General features: G+C 39.0%; 1 protein-coding gene across 1 annotated transcript in view; it reads left to right on the top strand.

Annotated features, from left to right (window-relative positions):
- The first annotated feature begins 256 nt into the window (after positions 1 to 256).
- The window catches only part of LOC131063589 (reactive Intermediate Deaminase A, chloroplastic), a 59,333-nt gene continuing 38,444 nt past the window's right edge, over positions 257 to 21,145 (top strand). The window contains exon 1 of the mRNA XM_057997452.2: positions 257 to 804. Coding sequence (XP_057853435.1) covers positions 612 to 804 — 193 coding nt within the window. The 5' untranslated portion in view covers positions 257 to 611. The remainder of the gene's footprint in view (positions 805 to 21,145) is intronic.

The following is a 21,145-nucleotide window of genomic DNA, read 5'->3' as shown; positions in this document are numbered from 1 at the left end:
TGAAGAGTGACTCCAAGCCAAAATAAGCTAAGCAACCACATGAGAACATACCTAAGCTACTACACTCAGATAGTGAGAGCAGTGTTTTAAGCATTTATTATCATTGACATTTATATCAGCAAATTTGTAAACAATTTCAGAAATTACTTTTTAAATGTAGATTGTGAATTGGGTTTCTTTCCGTTGCACGTGTCAGACCTGCGATATGCCGTGGGCATTTTTACCAAAAAATAAATTTATTTCCTTGAAATGCTCCCACTCGGCTGTGCTCACGGAGCTAATTCATTATTTTACCAGCACAACTTTGGTTTCCCGACGAAATTGCCGACAACATCACACCGCCGGCAACCGTTTACCGGCGTGAGACAATTCCGGTGGGAGTGCCTCCCACAGGGAATAGCCTATCAGCTAAAAATCTCACGTGAATATGCTGCCGCCTGCCAGTCTCAATCTATAACGAGGAAAAAAATAAAATTCTAGCCGAAGGTATTTAGTCAGAGGAATCGACAAAACTAAAATAAGCAATAAGGTTCCTTTCTAATCTGCGAAAGGGAAGGCTTGGAAGCGTAAAACCCTGATTACAAGTTGTTGGAAATTTGTATTGAGGGAGAATGACCATGCCAATGTCATTGGCGAAGTCTTTTGGTTCGAGCCGGGGAACCCCCAGATTAATTGCGCATGGAGCAGCATTTTATTCGCTGAGAGCTGTTGGATCCAAACTCATATCACTCCAACACCCAGTATTTCCCAAGCCTTCCTCTTTTGCTTGGACTGGAACTGCGCGCTGCATGGCACATGCTGCTGGTATCTGCACATCTATGTTTTTTTTTCTTTTAAAACTTCGGTACTATGCTTAACATCACTTAATGGTGTCTAATGCTTTTCCCAGTTTCCTATTGTTTCGCGATGCATCGTTGATTACAGACTCGTTCCCCATCGTAGATCATTAGTTGAATATTCTTAAATACATAATGTCTGTCAAAGATAGCTTATGGATAGAATGAAGGTTTTTAACTTTCACAAGGTCAAAGATAGCTTATGGGACATCAGGCCCTGTTATTTTTTTGTTTTTTAAGTGTCAATCTTCTGTCATTCAATTTGATATTGACTTTTCATTCTCCCAACCACCTCCTCCTTGAATATGTTTTGAAATGAAATTGCTGCTAAATTATCTGTGTACTTGACTTGGATGTCATCGTAAGCTTTACTTTCTAAAATAAAGTGTTTTTCTATTTCGTTGTTCCAGCTGTGCAAAAATTACAAACTCTCTCTTTCCATACTTCTTTTGACCTTTTCCATCTGCTAGTTTCACACTGAAAACAATGCGGATTAGTCGTGAACTGGGCAATGAGATTCTTTGCTCTCCAAGGGATATTGGCCTCTATATAGGGCTTTTGTTGATGGCCAAAAGTGGGGTTAAATTCTCCAAGGTAATATTTTTTCTTTTTCCTGAACATCTTTTCTCACATAGACTTGTGAAACTTATCTACAACAGATATTTTTATTTCTTTGCCATTATTAGGACAAGCATTCAAGTGAATGCGTTATTTGTTCATCTACCTACAAATTTGCTTCATCCATGACTTCTTTCTTTCACTCAAGACATCTTTAAAGACAACATGGGACCAATAATTTATCTCCATCTGCTCAATTTTTCAGATATCTTAAAAGACAATCATATTAATGGCTTTGATAGGAACTGTACCTGTTTCAGCTAGAAAGAATCTCATCGCAGTTGAAGGTTTTTAACTTGAATTTGCTTGTGAACATGGCTTTTGGATTCTCTCAATTTGCATCTATTTGGTGTCCAATGTGCTGCTAGCCCATATTTCACACCCATAGAGCACTAGTGGAATTACAAACAACCCAAATAGATTAAAAATAGTTTTCAATCTCACAACTCTGCCTCTTTGCATCTATTCTGAAGGGCAAAAACCATTGCACACCCATAGCCCATATTTCACATCCATAGAGCACTAGTGGAATTATGAACAACCCAAATAGATTCTAAATAGTTTTCAATATCACAACTCTGCCTCTTTGCATCTATTTTGAAGGGCAAAAACCATTTCATATCCATAGCACTAGTAGAATTATGAACAACTCAAATAGATTCTAAATAGTTTTCAATCCCACAACTCTATCTCTTTGCATCTATTTTGAAGGGTAAAAACCATTTCACACCCATAGATCACCACTAAATTATGAACAACCCAAATAGATTCTAAATAGTTTTTCAATTACATAATGCCTCTTTGCATCCATTTTGAAGGGCAAAAACCATATTTCACACCCATAGCGCACCACTAGAATTATGAACCAAGTTTGGAAAAGTCAGACTCGCCACGGACTCGTCAACCCAAAATTTGGACTCGGACTCGGACTCGCAACGAACTCGTGAAAGGACTTGGCAAAAAAAAAATACCGTAGTTTTAAAAAAAAACAAAAAGAAATTAATGCATTTAGAGAACATAAGAGCCATAATTGAAACATTACACATGTCATAATAGTCATATGATCTCCAAACACTTAATATTTGAAATTTCATCATTCATACTCATAGTTTCAAACTTTAAAATGTATAATAGCAGCATAAGGTTATAAATGTTTACAAAATCACATATAATGATATATCCAAATGTTATAAACATAAACAACAAACTAAAGAGAAGACTACATCTTCCTCTTTACTCTCCTAATATAGCTCAATTTTTCAGGCCTTGAGCTAGTAGTAGTAGCAGTAGGTGTTGAGGTATCTAAATGGTGAGATGATTCTTCTTCAAAATCAAAGTCCTCATCTTCATCCTTCTCCATTTCATCCAATCCTGCTGCTTCTGCTTATTGTGCTGCTCCTCTCACTATTTCTACAAGATCTTCTTTGGTAAGGAGGACATCATCACCATCATTTTGTTCATTGACCATCCAATCACCATATGGATCAATTTCATCCAATTCAATGGCCTCATATGAAACACCCTCCGCCTTTCTAATGTGAAGGCAAAGGTTGTACCAAATGAAGACAAGATCATTGATGTGCTTTTGTGTTAACCTATTTCTTTTCTTTGTGTGAATGCTCTCAAATAAACTCCAATTCCGTTCACACCTAGAAGCACTACACGGCTGGGATAGAACACGGATGGCTATCTATTGAAGATTAGGCGTGCTAGCACCATAATTCTCCCATGATAGATCTACAAAAAAACATTTAGAAATATTAGAATTGAGAAAAAATGTAACAATCAAGTTTGTAGTTTTTTTCTTGTAGTATTGAACTAAATTTTTTACGTGGTTGTTGTTTTCCTTTCTATCAATTGCTTGTTGTGAAGAGAAGAGTCCCCCCTCTGCACTCTTGTACATCTTGAACAATGAACATTTCCAAATTCATAAATAGATAGTCAAACTCAACAATGAACATTTCCAAATTCATAAATAAAGATATAGCAAATGTCAAATCTCACCTCCAACTCATCAAGAACCTTGTCTCTCAACTCAGGATCAGGTGCCATCTTATCAATACATGCAACAACACCTGCCATGACCTCCTCATTAGCCCTAAATGAATCAAAGAAGTAGAATTTCGAGTTCAAGAAGTAGGCGAAGGCATGTATCGGTTGGTGGAGTTGGTTTGTCCACCTATGATCAATGATGCTGAAAGATGCCCACTGAATGTTTGCTCAAGCTGTTTGGTTTGTTTAAATTGATTTTCTTTGGCCAGCAAAAAGATAGTTTTGGGTTTGTTGAAGTTTTTTGTGTTTTTGATGTTTTTGGACTTTGAGAATGATGCACAATAATAGGAATTTGCAAATACAACTTAATAAATACTGAAAATTGAAACTAGAATTCTGATTTCTTTATTGCGGCAAAGTAATAGGGCAAGAATAGCTAATTTATTCCACAATGAACTGAAATATCATACCAGGTGTCCAGAGCTTGCCTGGTTGAGCTTCTTTATTTGACTAAATTCCAAGATATGTTGATATAGGAGTTCCACACTGTGTTAACAGCTCCAATATGCTTTATTGTCCCTAATATGAATTATCAAAAACAAATAATGAAGTATAATGCACACATAAGCTGAATTCCAATTCCTTGTTGGGAGAGACCCTCCAAGAAATGGTGAATTTCCTTGAATAATTGTTGTTGTAGCTCCGATCTGTTATGGAATCTCTGAAAGAATCATCAAACTGCCCTTTTATTTCCCTGACAATGAATTTCCAAGAGACAGCTGATTCAAAACCCCTCTAATTAATTATTTTGAATTTCCAAGCTAGCTAAAATGGTGGGGCCTGCATAAATGACTCCCAAATTTGTAAGTTTGAACCTCTAACTTGCTCAGATCTGATTTCTCTGTATGTCCCTTGTTGTTTAGTCATTAACCTCAATAATTTGACCCTCAATGGCCTGATATGAAGCTTCCAAATTGGCACCAAGTGGTTGTAAGTGAATGGGGCTACGTCCAAACACTAAAACATTGAGAGTTTTTGTTCCCAATGGTGATTCCAAGTTGCTATCTGCTAGTTGTAGGCTGCTGCAAAGATAATTTCTAGAAAAATAAAATCACACAATGCTAAAATGAGCCTCCAAAATGTCTTTTTAACATGCCTCAAACCCTAATTCGAATTTAGGGTTAGGGTTGTATTTTTGGCATCATAAAACATGTTAAAATGTTTCTTTTTATTAAAAAATAACTTCCCCTAAGAGGTTCACCCATTGAGGGTCTAATTCTTCATTAAAAGTGGCCATATTATTAAGTTATAACCTTTAAATTATAACTTCTAAAGAAATGTGGCAAGGGGCCATTTTATTATAATATAAAGTGGTTATATTATTTCACTTTATTATTATTTATTTAATCCAACTTAGAAAATATTAAATATTTCCCAAATAATTTCAAAAGCTGCTCATCTAGATTCCGAATTGAATTCTGACTGAATCCATCTGTCCATGGATGAACTTTGAGTGTTCCAGGCTAACTGACAGTGATCCCCCTAAAAAGTAGGAATCCTCCTAGAAAGTAGGAAATTGTCTCCAAACATCTAGGAATGCTCAAAAGCGAACCAACTCTGCTCTGTGGCCCTCCGGGTGGCCAACCAGTCAACTAGTAGTCCTCCCTAAAAAATATGACCCCTCCCTAAAATTTAGGAGATGGTCTCAAATGATCCAGAATGGTTCCTAGACACCTCGTAACCAACTCTCAGTCATTCCCTAAAAAATAGGGATCCCTCCTAAAAACTAGGAAGTGCCATCTGAATGTCTGAATTGGCTCACAAAGTTCCCAGCAAGGCTCCATGACTCCTAAATGGGTTCCCTCTTCACTCCAGTAGCCTACGAGAACCAAATGATAGGCCAATCCCTGCTCAACTGCCTGTCACCTAGGAAGGGGACATTACAGATGCACCAAAGGATTTCACATTTTCTTGTATTTCCGCCATAGTAATGTGAAATGGCCTCTTTGGCCCTATCCATGGCCTCATAAATGTAACCCATTGGCATGCCCCTCCATCCACCATATGAAGAACCGTTACCAAAGGTTTTGTCACCTAGAAAAATGAAAACAAATTTTAAATTTGTACAAAATTAACCCCTAAAAAAAATCAGCAAATAGATTATCTTGTATAAAGTTTTCGTTTATGTTTGTTACTTACCCCAATCAACTCCTCTCTACTTTTGGTGAACCCTTCATAAAAAACAATGCTTACAATCTTCTCCGCTTCAACTTTTTTGGAGTATGCAAACGCCAACCATGCATCAAACACAAACATCTGCTTAAGATGAGGAATGGCATCGAGAATGCTTTGCAAAGTGAGGAAGTGGCTAGCAAATCGTGTCACTCTAGGTCACACAAGGTCCTTGCCATTTGTGTGTTTTCTCATCAAAGCAAGGACCCAAGTATGGTTCTAGATGAATTTGGTGACACTTTTTTCATCTTCAACCACCCTTTTCACCCATCCAATCTTCCCAATGTCCAAGCAATGCAGCACAAGGACTCCATGTAATTGTCTGATGCCTCTCTATAAGCATTCTATGTGCAGATACATATGCAGCTGCGTTGCCTGTGATAAGTTGGACAACATTCTCAACTCCAACTTCCTGAATCACCCCATCTAATAGATTACACAAAGTCTCTGCATTTTTTATTTCATTTGAGGCATCAATAGACTTTAGGAATACCATTGCACACCATTTGAAGCCACCAAGAAGTTGAGAAGAGTCCTATTCTGTTCATCTGTCCATCCATCCGATAAAATGCTGCATCCTTTTCTCCTCCAATATATTTTTAGATCGTCAACCACAACTTGTGTATTTCTTATAGCTTGCTCTAGCAATGGCCCACTGAAGTCTTTACTTGTTGGGGCCTTAAACCCCTTACCTGCAACTGTAAATGGATTAACCAAACCTTCCAATATGCTTTGTTCGCCACATTGAAAGGTATATTATTGTAAAACCAAAAGTTTGCTGCTGCTATCCTTGCTTGTTCACGCTTCTTTCTATTCCATCCTGTACCTTCAAGTGAAGGTTGTGCTCTTGGAACATTGCGTGTAACAAAAAAATTAGGGTCCGATTTATGAGGAGTGTCACTAGCCTCAACCTCATTGTCACCAAAAGATGAAATTGACTGACGTAAATTTGGGCTTCCACGACCACGAGTGTGACCAAGGGGACCTAAAGAGGACAATGTGGGATTCATTGCAGTTGCTATGGCTTCTTTTGTTTTTTGCCTTTCTTCCTTTTGCATATCATGCTCAACAAGAAGGGCCTTCATCTCTTTAATAATCTCCGAAGTTGTTTTGTGGCATATCTCCACACCATATCCAGGTATTTGTGCAAGGTGGCATTTTAATCTATTGATTCCACCAGTCATCCATTTTTGACTTTCGGTGCAAGTGATCTCCCCCTTTTTTCTTCCTGACCTTGTGGTTGCCCTTGGAGTTGAACTTGCCATTGCTGTTTTAACATGAAAAAAAAAAAAAATCAAGAGTTTTGTGTGTCAACAAAAAAAATGATAATGAATCATTTGAAAAAAATAACTATCAATAACAAGAAAAAAATATAAGGAAATAAATTCGGAAGGGAAATAGAATTTTTTTTGCAGCATATCCCCTTGTTTTTCGAGATTTTTTTGATTTTCAAAACATGGAAATGAAAAAAAAAAAGAGAAGAAAAATCCTTACTTGGATCTCTTTTGCTGTTTTAATCTTGTTTCCTCTCCTTCTTCAAACCCTAAAAACTTGTTTTCAGCAAGTAAGAATGCCAAATGAGTGAAAAATGAAAAAAAAAACCACTTTAAAACGTGGCTGGACGACGCATGTCTCTAGGTTGAATTCGCGAATCCCGACTTAGGATCCGCGCAGATCATTGAATAAGACTCGTCAGGACTTGACTCACGAGTCCTTGGTGAGTCGACTCAGCCTGCCAATGGATTTGTGAGTCCGTGGTGAATCCATGGCAAGTCCAACAAGTCTTCCATCTATGTTACGATCAACCCAAATAGATTCTGAATAGTTTTTCAATCCTATAACTCTGCCTCGTTGCATCTATTTTGAAGGGAAAAAATCGCTCTCCAACTTCCCAAATGTCTCATCCTTCTACAAGTTTGCCAATTAATTTTGTTGTTGAAGTTAATTCCAAAGCATTTATACTTTGTTACTTCCTCTAGAATACTTCCTTCAAAATAAAACTCGAATTGATTCTTTTTCTTTCAATTGGAGAAGATCATGATCCAAGTCTTGTTAGTATTAACTTGCATATCTGCATCTTTGCAAAAGTGTTCAAGGTTAAACAAACACTTTTGTGACCTTTAAGTGGACCTACCAATCAAAATAAGATCATAGGCATGCAAGAAAAATTTGACAACATATTCTCCTAGAGGAATGCCATTCCCACCTTTCAAATTCAGCCATTCAAGTTTGTCAATATATAGGTCAAATAATATATGAGATAATGGAAATCCTTGCATGACTCCAATGTTGCTCTTAAATATTTTTGAAGTGCCTTCTTGAGTTATTATTACCCAGACCTCTTTGTAAAGCCTATGGACACAGCTGTTCTAAATTGCACGATACCAAGATCCTTCATTATACACAAGGTCTTATTCCTAGGAATCCTATCAAAAGCCTTCTTGAAATTGACAAAACAGTAGTAAACTTCTTCTTTCTCATTCCAAAGTTTTTCAATAATATATCTCAATGTGATTCCATGATTAATTGTTGAGTGCTTTGCCTAAAATCTACTTTCCTTTTTGCTCTCTTTTATTTTTCTTCTACCAACTTGCTGATTTTGTGCTCATGTATGTGATGCAAAACATCCAACACAAACAACAAAACACTCAAGGGTATGCTGACCCAAAACCAAATTCAAGAACTTCAACTTGACTCAAGAGGCATATAACAAGATTAGCCACTCTTCTCAACTCCAAAACTCACAATCTGATCGTTAAGTGACAATACAAATGGAATTCATCCATTCTACAAGGCAATCACAACATAATCTTTACACAAGGACTGCAAAGGTATCTTGATACAATAACCTTACCCTTCAAGGAATAAGGATCTTATCATTCACAATCACCAACAATAAGAACTTCTACACACCTTAGAATCACCCAACATATACTTCCTACAACCTTGAGTACCTTCCACATAACAAAGAACTCTTTGTTGAAACAAAATCAGACTTAAGGCATAACTGATCACAAACTTCAAGAAACAACAACTCCTTCCAACATAAGCACATAATTTAAAGGACTATCTACCAAGTACTTCCACCATACACCACCAATCAACCCCAAACCACTTTCAAAGGTTAAATTCCATCCCTACAAACCTTCATTCAAGATTTCATATCATAACATTCACCATAGCATGAGAGAACAAATTCTTTATTGCCATGGAATACCCTGGTTCAAGGTTTCATCATTAAAAATAAGTTTTTACAAAAACAATCACTTCTTCAATTCTTAACCAAATTAAGTCAGACAAAAAGCAAGGATTCAGAGACCTTTCCAACGCATACAACCTTTCTTCATTATGATTCCTCACGTGGCCATACCAAACGCTACAACAGGACTGTTCTTGCCTTTACCAGTTTGATTTTCACCATGAACTGTAACAAACGGTCATTAATAACTTTCAAAATATTGATCATGAAGCCAATCGCTGTAGTCAGACTTTAGATTGCCTAGTTACAGAACTATTCTCAAATTTATAGCCAGATCCAACGGTTAAAACAAAAGTTATGAGGGTTTTACCAAAACGGGTAACTGTTATCACAAAAGCTCGCACCCTTGCTGAGCTATCAACTCAACAACCTTGTGAAACATGGAAACAACCTCGAAGTGTGGGACCTTGCGCAAGGGGGTTGAATCTCCGGAGAAGGCCGACTTCCTTCTCAATCTAGGTGCAGGTGTTGAACCAACTCAACACTTCAAAACTTACTCCTAAGCCTATTCTAACAACTTGCAGAGGTAAAGGGAAGAGAGAAATGCTTAAAATAAAAGGAGGTGATGCACCAAGAAGAGGTGGTTTCTCTCCCTACCCGAAATGACACACAAAATCAACTGAAACACCCAGGAGATGCACAAACTTCAGTTGTATGAGTGATCCCAATGCATATATGGAGGTTAGAATTCGCTGAATGTCAAGAGGGGAGAAGGTTTCCCACAAGTCACACTTAGAAATAAGTTAACACAACATATACGAGAGAAGAGCCACAAAACATACACCTACGATGAAGGTAAGGAAACATACACAACCTACATAAGTTTGAAGGAAGGCAAGAATGGTGATTTTCAATTCATTATAAGACCAATGGCCAAACTTACAATTGCATAAATGCAACATAAATACAAGAAAAGTGAAAGAGCATAGAATAGCTCAAGCCAGCAGGGAGAGAACCCTTTACAATGAGGCTTAACAACCTTTATATAGAAAATGGTTACACGAGTGATCATGACCCCTGTATGTGCAAGGAAATGTCAGTTTGGGAGTGCAGGGAAGTGCATGCATTTGACTTTTTTACATGCAAGCAACCTAGCCATATCCTAAAAATGCAATCCTGAGAATGGTGGATTGACTGACCTTCCAAAGTCAAAGCATGCAGACATGACATAAGTCACCACAACAAGCATGGCCTTGTACCTCTCTTGATGGAAATCCTGCCAAAAACATTAAATGCATCCCTGTGGCTCCACAAAAGAAGGTGCACAAGACACAAAAGTCGTCGGAGCATTTAAAGCTTTGAGTGTTGATCACGCCACCCGGAAGTGTTGCCAGCCGGAAAGAAGTCCGAGGACTTCGGAAACTCGGGTTCCCGAAGTGGGGAAAACAAGGAAAGAACCTTGGGGTTCCAGGAAGGAGAAAGCTGAGCAGCAGGGAACTTCAGAACCTCGGAGTTCTGAGGAACTGGAAAAAGGGCTAAGGAAGGAACTTTGGAACCTCGGGGTTTCGAAGTTCTAGAGAAAGAAAGGAAGAAAGGCTAGGAGGGAACTTCGGAACCTCAGGGTTTCGGAGTTCCAGAGAAGGCAAGGGAAAGGAACTTCGAAACCTCGGGGTTCTAGAGTTCCGAGGAATTGAAGAAGAAAGGGAGGAACTTTGGAACCTCGGGGTTCTAGAGTTCCGGGGAATTGAAGAAGAAAGGGAGGAACTTTGGAACCTCGGGGTTCCGGAGTTCCAAAGAACAGAAGAGGAGGGGAAGAAAGGGAGGAACTTTGGAACCTCGGGGTTCCGGAGTTCTAGAGAAAGAGAGGAAGAAAGGCTAGGAGGGAACTTTGGAACCTCAAGGTTTCGGAGTTCGAGAGAAGGCAAGGGAAAGGAACTTCGAAACCTCGGGGTTCCAAAGTTCCGGGGAACTGAAGAAGAAGAGAAAGGAACTTCCGAAGAACAGAAGAGGAGGGGAAGAAAGGGAGGAACTTCGGAACCTCGGGGTTTTGGAGTTCCGGGAAAAGAAAGGAGAGGCAGCAAAGGGAAGGAACTTCGCAACCTCGGGGTTCCGGAGTTCCGGGGAAGGGAAGAAAACGAAGAGGGAACTTCGGAACCTCGGAGTTTCGGAGTTCCGGAGAAGAAAAACAAGGGAAGGCGAAGAGAAGGAACTTCGGAACCTTGGGGTTCCGGAATTCCAGGGAAGGAAGAAAAGGCAGCAAAGGGAAGGAACTTCAAAACCTCGGGGAGTTCCGGGGAAGGGAAGAAAACGAAGAGGGAACTGTGGAACCTCGGGGTTCTGGAATTCCGGAGAAGAAAAACAAGGGAAGGCGAAGAGAAGGAACTTCGGAACCTCGGGGTTCCGGAATTCCGGGGAAGGAAGAAAAGGCTAAGGGAGGAACTTCCTCCAGGCAAGGCAACACCTCATACTTCATAATTCTTTTGCTTTTCTCCTTGATCAACTGGGGCAGCGCTGATCCATGGATCGTATCTCTGATCGGTTCTTATTGATGGACCAAGGGTGTCATAAAATGACAACAGTAACCCTTGGCAAGGTTTTGACAGTTTTTGGAAAAACAATCATATCTTGCCAAATACTCCACAAAAATGCATAAGAAAGGATTCATTTGAAAGATATTTCATTAATTTATCATTAAAACACATTTACATATCAAAATTACATCAAATGTGAGCCTCCATGGCTCTGTGACAGTCATAGATTCCTTAAAACCTTATGACAGTTTGAGGGTTAGTTGGATAACCTTTGTCAAATCCCCTCCAAACTGCTCAACCCCCTTGATCTCGACCAAACATGGTTTTATAAACCATTACAAACTAATTTCAACTCCTAACTTCTCCAACCAACTCATGACCGATGGATGACATTTTACATCTTTTTTTGCACTTTTGGCTATGTTGCAACTTTGCAAGTTTTACATTTTTTGACAAATTACCACTACACTTGACCCTAGCCTTCATGGACACCCCTAACATGTTATAATGGATTAAATTTTTTCAATTACAACATTTCAAACCTTTTTGGATGTTCTTCACACTTTGACCACAATTGACCCTATTAGGACCTATTAGGTCTCTTAGCACAAAATGGCTCATCAAGCCTTACAACATGAATTGTTTTGATAAAAAAGGTCTTTTGTGACCTTACAATCATTAATGCAACATTACAAATAAAGAAAAATGTGGTTTGTCTTCATGATACATCTCCATGCCCAGGTGCCCCTGCACCAGCATGCTACCAAACAATTTTGCAAACAAGTGATTAATCATGATGATCCAATAATTGGCAAGATTGTTAACATCCCCACTCTTAAAGAGAGTTATAGCTAATCTGGTAACTTGATCTCTTGAACATCCATGTTGAATGATGTTGAATATTTTCACAATGCTAGAGGCGAGGATTTTCATCCTCCATTTTAGGTATTCAGCCTAAAGCTCAATCATGTTCTTAGCTTTTCTTGCACCGGATTTCTAAATACTTTGCTTAACCTCTTATAAAGTGAATAATTTTGTTTTCGTGTTGACCATGGGGGAAAACTCAACCTTGATTCCTGCCTATACAATTGTTTTTCATATTCAAGTTTTCAACCATTAAGTTTTTGTTGTGTTATTTTCCATTTGTTTTATCCTTGATTGAAGTCCCCTCTAAATTAGTTTTGGGTTTTTTTTCCCTAGATATACCAGCTTTTCTCTCCTTTTGTTCATGAACAGTCTTTCTAACTTTTATAACCTGTTTTCATAAGTTTGTGTTCTCCTTCTCTTCACCTGGCTCCGTAATAGCTCTCCTCATCAAACCATGCATTTTCTTCTTGTTTGTTGTCCTTTTACAACTCTCAAGTGCCTCTTGAATTATGCTTCTTAGCTCATGATTTGTTTAGACCTTGTGATCTTTTTCTTTCTTTCTGCATATTACCTTTTTTTGGGTTAAAATAATTTTTTCCCTTTGTTGGAGGTGGGTTGATGTGTTGTTCTTGTGTCACATGCTGTTTTTTTTTCCACCAAGATAGCAAAAGCTGTACTGGATTGTGGTATGATTTTGAATCACCAAGAGGATCTTCAATCACAACTTATTTTATCAACCAAGCTTTGCAAAACAAATAACATAATCAATAACACTTGCTCCATTATAGGTCTTGCGTGTATAATTTTCGGAGCTCCATATCATTTTAATTAATCAAATCAAAGGGGTCACATAGAGCAAGTAATGTTTTACTAAAATGGTTAATATCTTTGTTATTTCCTGCCTTGCCCTGTGCTCTCTTGCTTGTGCTCTGATATGCTTTGTCCTTGCCTCTTCTAACTCACTGATTAGGCCTTCAACTACTCGAGCCCATGATTTGATTTCCTTTATGTTGATTCCCTTATTACTTTCTTTTCCCTCTAACCCCTGAGTAATTATTTGTTGTAAGGATTGTGTCCCACCCTTTCCCATTTTGAGTATGCCAAGTCTATGTTTGTTTTTGTTGATTCATGCATGGATTGCCATACTTGTTTCATCGACCGTCAATCATTATTTCTTTCTTCTACATCCTTTGTAGCATTGCCACCTGTTCCTTTAGTACTCTGTTTTCCTCTACTAAAGATTGATTTTCTGCTATGCTCACATGAAGTTGTGGTCACTTTTTTGCTCCCCTTCTTCCATTTGTTCTATCCTATTTTTGATATTTAGTAATTCTCGCACATATAAATGTGCTGACTAGGTAAGAGGAGTTAAGTTAGGGCTATATAAATTTTCTTCTTCCACATGGTCCCTAACATTTTGCCCTTCAAATTTTTGTGCCATATTCTTGATTGATTGAGTTTGTTTAAAATGTCTCCTAATGAGTTACTACCCTGGCCACTAGAGCCATTTATTGTGTCACCGCTCTAGTTTGCTATCTCTAATTGGTGGATATGTACATGTGGCTTGCATCTTGATATTGATCTGGGGAACACTCCATATCAGATTAAGCAACCCAGTCATGTGAATAGTAAATGCTCAATATCATGAGAAGGGTTTGCCTTAACCAAATGGATATTGGGTTCAGGAACAGGAAATTATGGCTCTAATAACAGCAGGAGTTTGCCTTACCCAAATGGGCATTGGGTTCAGGAAAAGGAACTTATGGTTTCGATAACATAAGGGGTTTGCCTTACCCAAGTTAGCATTGGGTTTGACACTAGGACATATGGTTATAATATTAGAAGGGTTTGCCATACCCAAATGGGGATTGGATTGGAAAATAGGACATGATGGTTCCAAATTCCAATAACAGAAAAGAATTCCCCACCCTAAATGGGCATGTGGTTTGAGAATAAGACATATGGTTCCAATCATGGATACAAAACCCTGCGAGTACTCGCCGAGTTGCCAAGTACTCGCAGATTTTCAGCTGGGAAGTACTTGCAGATTTTCAGCTGGGCGAGTATTCTCAAGCTTAACTTGCGAGTCTCTATAGATGAGTTGCAAAGGAAAAATCGCTGGATTTAAGATGAAAACTCGTTGGGTTTCACACAATTCCAAGGTAAAGTCATGACGTGGGATTGAATTGTGCCAATGTGGGTTAAAATGTGTCGAGGCAAGTTAAAATGCAAGTTACAATGCATCAGGGTAGGTTAAAATGCGTAGTTCACAAGGATTGTTTTTATAAAAATTTAAAACCCTGCCCAATAAACCCTGTTTTTTGTTGAGTCTTTGCTGATATTTTGACAAGTTTTTGCTGAATTGAAATTTTGGACTTGTCGAGTACTGTCCAAGATCGAGTATGCAAATTATGTTTCCAATTACAAAGAGGCTAACTAGGTCTGAAAAAAAATACATGTTCGAATAAATGTGTCAGCAAGTTGTTATGGTAACAGAAATTACTTGAAGATAAATACAGCAGCATGTTACTACTATGTGCAAAGGAATGAATCACATCTCACCAAAATAAAAGGGGCGAATAAAATCCCTTTTACAAAGGGTCCTAGGGTACAAAAATTTACCACTAACAATCAGATATTTACCTAGGATTAATAGCTGAGATAGAAATGATCTAGAGTAATGCCAAGACAGATAGCGCTACATTAGATCAAAATGACCCTACTGGATGGTGTCATGGCATGGCAAGGATGCCATGAAGATCAAGATGTTTGCTACTTGCCGCCTCTCACAAGTTGCCAATTCCTCAATTGCAAAGAGGAATTAATTGTTTATTTTTCTTTCATTTGTGCTTGGAATTGCTTTTGAGAAACCCCATGAAGAATATCTTTGATTGCACAAGGGATTCTTTGGTAGTATTGATATACATGTCCATAGTAAAATGGCTCAAATCTGAAAATGAATCACGGAGGACTGTGATAACTCTTCCTTCATTCACATATTTAAGTCATTGATTTACAACAAAAGGCACAACTTTAAGTGTTAAAGCCATGGCCTATCAAGTGAAACGTTAAACCTATTTAAATAAGGAACAATAGGGAAAAGCATTGGAATCTTTTTATAAGCCACACTAAGAGGAAAAATGGTGCAACCCATAGTATTAATCAATGTACCTGTTGACATGTTTTTTATGACAGCGCCTAACACAGAATAAAGTTGCTTAATGGTCACTTCACTCTCTCTTGATCAAAGTGCGATTGCATGCTAAGATTGCAGGAAGTTCAAACAATCGACTCCAAGGTTCCTTTATGCTACGGACGTGACTCAGTTGGCTGATGTGATTTGCTGGTAATCCAAGGGGACTTACATTTGGATCATTCTTTCACTTATTTGTTGTGGCTAGAACTCCATTATCGGATATAGCGATCTTGTGATGCTTCTGCTTTGAAATCAACTGAAACTAAAGGGGAAGGGGTTAGAGGATATACATCCTACTCCTAAGGGCAATGATATCAACGAATAGTGCTTTGGTGGACAAATTCCAAATAAACCAAGCTCTGCTTCACCAAGATTAACTACAACTCTGTAAGAACTGATGCAATCTTCTGAGGATGTTGAAGGATTTTCACATTGAGAAAGTGCATTTGAATACCCAACACGGCGCAATCAAAACAACTATTCACAATCGAACTTAGCATAAATTTGGGGGTTCAGACTAACTTTACACTGCAACTTACAATCAGTAAGATGCAAAAAGTATGAACCATGGAAATTCATCAAACACCATTACATTCTCCATTGAAATTAAAGCATTTTATCGAACAACTGAGAAAATAAAATTCTACTCTAAGTGAGGAAGGTGAACCGTGAAACCATGCAAGTTTTGAAAAAATAACTTAAGTGGACACCATCAGAGAACATTGTTTCACTGTTATTATCTCAAAAACTTATTGCAACAATTTCATACAAGTCTCCCTCCTACAAATGAGGGGGGTCACCCCTTTATATAGGCTTCATACCTTGAGGACACATGCAAACCCTAATTAGGGTTTTCCCAAAAATATTCCCCACACATGATGCAACAAGGTGGGAATCAGCAATTAATGACGCATCATGCCCATATACAATAAATTACATTTTGCCAAAACATGGCATCCACTGTGCATTAAATGCACCATTATCCACCCGAAGTTCGCCCAACATGCAGTAAATGTTCCATCATCCCCTAAATATGATAATTACATGTGAAAGATGCTCCACTATTGCATTAAGTATGACGACTGCCATGCAATGAATTAGCCGCCACCATGGTCAAATATTCCAGCAATGAATGCACCACTATGCTTTCACGCAACGATTGCAGGCAAAAAGATGCTCCATTGACTCAACATGCGCTGACCCGATTGCCACTTGGAGAGAAACCCCTGAAGAGAATAATTTGATCCATGAAGAATTTTCTTAAAAGTTTTTCAAACTTTCCTTGCTCTGGAGGATTTTTTTAATGATTTTCCACCATCTCCTATTGTTTAGGAACTCTCCAAAAATAGGGTTCCAAGTTCCATGAGAGAGAAAATTCTCTCATGAATCCAAATCTGAAAGGATTTTGAATTTGGATGTGATTTGATGCCCGAAAATGGATTTTTCAAAATTTTTCTCGGGGGAAATTTTTTGTTTAGTTCATCCTTGATTCCTTCCTTGCCTTAGAAATTTTATCTTTAGTTCATCCTTGGGTGTGATTTTTTCCTTGCTTGGAATTTCGTCCCGAAGGCAAGAATTTCTAACACTTAGGCAATTTTTCACCTTTCCTGGAATTCTGTCCTGAAGGAAGGTATTTCCAACACTTAGCCAAATTTTCACCTTTTCCATGAATTCTGTCATGAAAGAAGGAATTTCCAACAGACCTTTTTTGGAATTCTATCTTGAAGGAAGGAATTTCCAGCACTTAGTCAACTTTTCCACTTTTTTGGAATTCTTTACCTTGGGCACATTTCTTCCTCGAGGAAGGAATTTTTCGAATTCTTGAAGTTTCCTTTTTGAATCTTGATTTTCATGTTCTTCTTTCAACCTTAGGCACATTTCAGAACTGGAGAAGAAATTTTGGAAATTTGTTCCTTGAGGAAGGAATTTTTGTGTTTTTTGAGTTCATCTTGTCCCAAGGAGGCTTTTTCATCAAATTGCCACATTTCCTATTTTTTAGGAATTTTCCTTAAATTTAGGACCCAGGTCCAAGAGAGAGAATTCTCTCATGATTCCAAATCTGCAAATTTTTTGAAATTCGGACGAGATTTGGTGTCTAAAAATGGATATTTCTAAAAATTTCCCGAGGGGATTTCCTGCTTCTTCATTCCATTCCCGACCTTCAAATTCCCCTTTGCCTTGGAAAATTTCCAACCTTGGGCATGGAATCCACTAAGTGGAGAAATTTCATCATTTCCATGCCTCTGCCATTTTAACATTTTCTCCTTGACTTGGGCGCGTTTTCCACAACCCCCTCCTTTAGCGCCCTAACTCATCCTTGGGTGAAATTTTCCACTGGGCAAGGAATTTCTCTTTTTTCACATTTTCCAAGACCAAGACATTTTGGCGCTCTTCATCATCCCTGGGTGGAATTTTGCACTGAAGGGGGAATTTGAAGTTTTTTGAAGATTTCCTTGAGCACCTAGTTTTGGCACCTAGTTGACGTGTATTTTGTACACTGCCTAACACAGAATAAAATACCCAAGGGTACCTTATCCTCTCTTGAATAAAGCCTTTGATTGCTGAAGATGTCGCGAAGAAGGATCAATCAGGGTGACTCCATGGTTCTGTAATGTAGGGTCTCTACGTGTGGATAAGCACCAGTGGTCGTTGTGAATGCTGTTTCATCAAGGGGCCTTACGTTTCTGCCTAAATGGTTTGCTTCCTGGCTTCAAGGGGATGGTATGAGTGATAATTGCAGTGTCATAAGTCTTGAGGTCTTCATAACTCCATGCGATGACATCTGGGAAATCTTTCATATTTTTTAGGATTCCATTTCTTTCTGGTGCGGTGCAGGACTTTCCAATGAACACATTCTTAACTTGTATGTCATCACCTACGTTGATTGTGTCGCACATGTTTCCTTCCATGCTGTGGTTTTTTATCTCTTTCAGTTTGTCGGGATCGAAAATTCTTTCTAACTCCACCATACCTTTTGGGATAGTGTTTGTCTTCAAATTCAGAATTCCTTCAGCATCCAATTCTGCTCCCTCGGCTTCTTCGTCATCAATGATTTGAGCTAGGAAGACATCCGTGTTGGTCAAGAAATCCAGTATGTGCTTGTCATCTTCAAAAACTTGAAAATTGGTGATGTTATCTGGGATTGAAGGTACTGAGGTTAATTCTACTGTGAACTTCTTCAATCCTTCTATTGCTAGTGGTATCAAAGAACTGGCGGCCTGTGCAAGGGAATTAGCCACTTGATTTTGATGTCTGTATATAGAATTGATGTTGAAGGCTTCAAAACTCTCGATGAGGTCCCAAACTCGATTTCGGTATCTGGTCAGTCTTTCGTCATGGCAGACGTACTGTCTCCTGATTTACCTTATAGCTATTTCTGAATCTCCATATACTTGCAATATTTTTGCTTTCTTTCTGATAGCCATCAATAACCCATGAATCAAGGATTCATATTTAGCTACATTGTTGGTGCAGGGAAATTGTAATCTATGAGCGGCAAGATAAGTCTCCCCTGTTGGGCTAATCAATTCGTAGCCTGCTCCAGATCCTTGTTTGGACTTAGAACCATCGAACCTTAATGTCCATATTGCATTTTCTTGACCTTCGGTTCCTCGGTCCACCTGGCTTTCGGTTGATATGTCGGATAGAATCTCGTCTTCCGCGGAGCTTTCATCTTCTGAATGTTCCATTTCTTCCATAATCAATATCTGTGGGACTCTTTTGTATACTTGCTCTAATGCAGTCTGGCACAAAGCACAGGATAGTTCTGAATGGATGGCATTATGTATCCTACACCAGTTAGGAAGGAGCAGATCTCGGACGGATGCCAAGTTACCAAGTTGCATACTTTGTTGTACGTTTCTATGTACGAATTTTCTGAAATTTTCAAACATTCCGTCATCTTCTTGATCGGACCCTTGGTCACTCTCCCCGACAATTTCTGTAGATTCCCTCACCTCTCGTTGACCATCTTTGTCTTGCAGGTTTTGCATCATCAGGACCTCGCCCACTTCAGGCTTATATGTTCCTAGATCCGATTCTAAGAACAGGACTTCATTGTCTTCCCCATACTCAGTTATCATAAGTCTCAATCTTGGAGTACTGTCAATCTTGATCTGATTTGGGACTCCTCTCCATGGTAACCACATATGTGCAAAGTCAGTTGACACATACCCATTCAACTTTTGGGACCAATCTCTACTTAGAAGCATCCCATATGAATCAGGAATATCTACGACTGATATGTCTATGAAATTTTGAACCCTTGGGTCCGCAGCTAATTGCATATGGATATTGTTCAATTCCCCCATGACTGGGACTTCTGTCTTGTCAAGCTGAGTGACTTTTCTTTTGGTAGGGGCGGGAGTTATTCCTAATCTCTGACAGACAGCTAAAGGCATCACATTACTGGAAGCTCCTGAATCATAAAGGCAATTATGTAGTAATTTCCCAAAAATTCTGACTGATAGCAGGAACGGGGCGGGTTCATCTTTTCCTTGGGAAAGGACTGAGGAATCCCCACTGTGTTCTTGATGTTTTACTTCATTGATCTTCGGATTGTCATTCTTTACTAGGCCTTCCTCTTTTGAGTGATCAGTCTTGTTTGGAGATTTCCCTTTCTTGACCATATCTTTCTTAACGGCAATCTCCTTCCCTGGAAGATTCTGACTAGTGGTGAGACTTTCTTTGATGGCAGGTTGAGTTTTCTTAGCCTCGCCCCTTTTGAGTAACACCTTGCCTTCCAACATATCCTCCCTTTTGGCTGGGAAGGCTATGGTCTGAACCATGCATTCGTCTTGTTCAGGCTGCTCTTTGTTCTCGGCTTCCTCTTGAGTCATATTGATGGTGGCTTGAGCTTTGTTGGCCGAGTTCTGAACATTCGACCTTAGCGTGCTTGACTCACTCAAGCTATTAATCACTGCATCTTTGATTTCTGAGACCTTGAGTAGCTCATAGAGTGGTAGGCTAACTTTGACCTTCTTGAGTTCTTCCAACACCAACGTAGCCAATCTTTTCATTTCGTCGCCCATGGGGGATGTAACATTCTTTTGCCTATATTCTCGCGTATGCTGAGGATACTCTGGGTTATTGCTGGCCTGTGGATCTGGAGGAGTAGAGAAATTGTTTGGAGGAATTGATGTAGTTAGGGGTTCCTGATTTCTCTGATTTCTATGATATACCCTTTGATTCACACCTCCTGAGGACTGGTGGAATACCTCCTTTATTCCTTCAACTAGGACACTATTATTCAAAGGTGGAAAATAATACTCTGAGTCTTCAACGGGTCCATTTGCGGATGCAGGTGGGAACTGGGAACCCGGAGGTACCATTGGTCCATTAGCGGATTCTGGTGGGAATCTCCCATTTTGAGTCTGATTATCTTCTTCTTGTGAATATCTGAAGCTTTCCACAATCATGGCTTGATCATACCACGTAGTTGGGACCATTTCGTATCCAGTCGTGGGCGGATTTTCAGGCGGATCGTTGCTACGCATCTCCTGCTGGAAGATGTCAGCTGCAATTTTGAATTCAGGACACTGCAACTCAGAATGCTGGTTTGTATTGTGGAGTCTACACCAACTAGACAAGGCTGCTTCTACTAGAAACACTTTACTGGTAGGAGGATTTTCTTGATTCTGGGAATTTGATGGGTTATCTAGTGGCGTCACCACAT

The sequence above is a fragment of the Cryptomeria japonica genome, chromosome 4 (assembly GCF_030272615.1).
Source record: "Cryptomeria japonica chromosome 4, Sugi_1.0, whole genome shotgun sequence".
NCBI lineage: Eukaryota > Viridiplantae > Streptophyta > Pinopsida > Cupressales > Cupressaceae > Cryptomeria > Cryptomeria japonica.
This window is presented reverse-complemented; position numbering and strand designations above follow the sequence as displayed.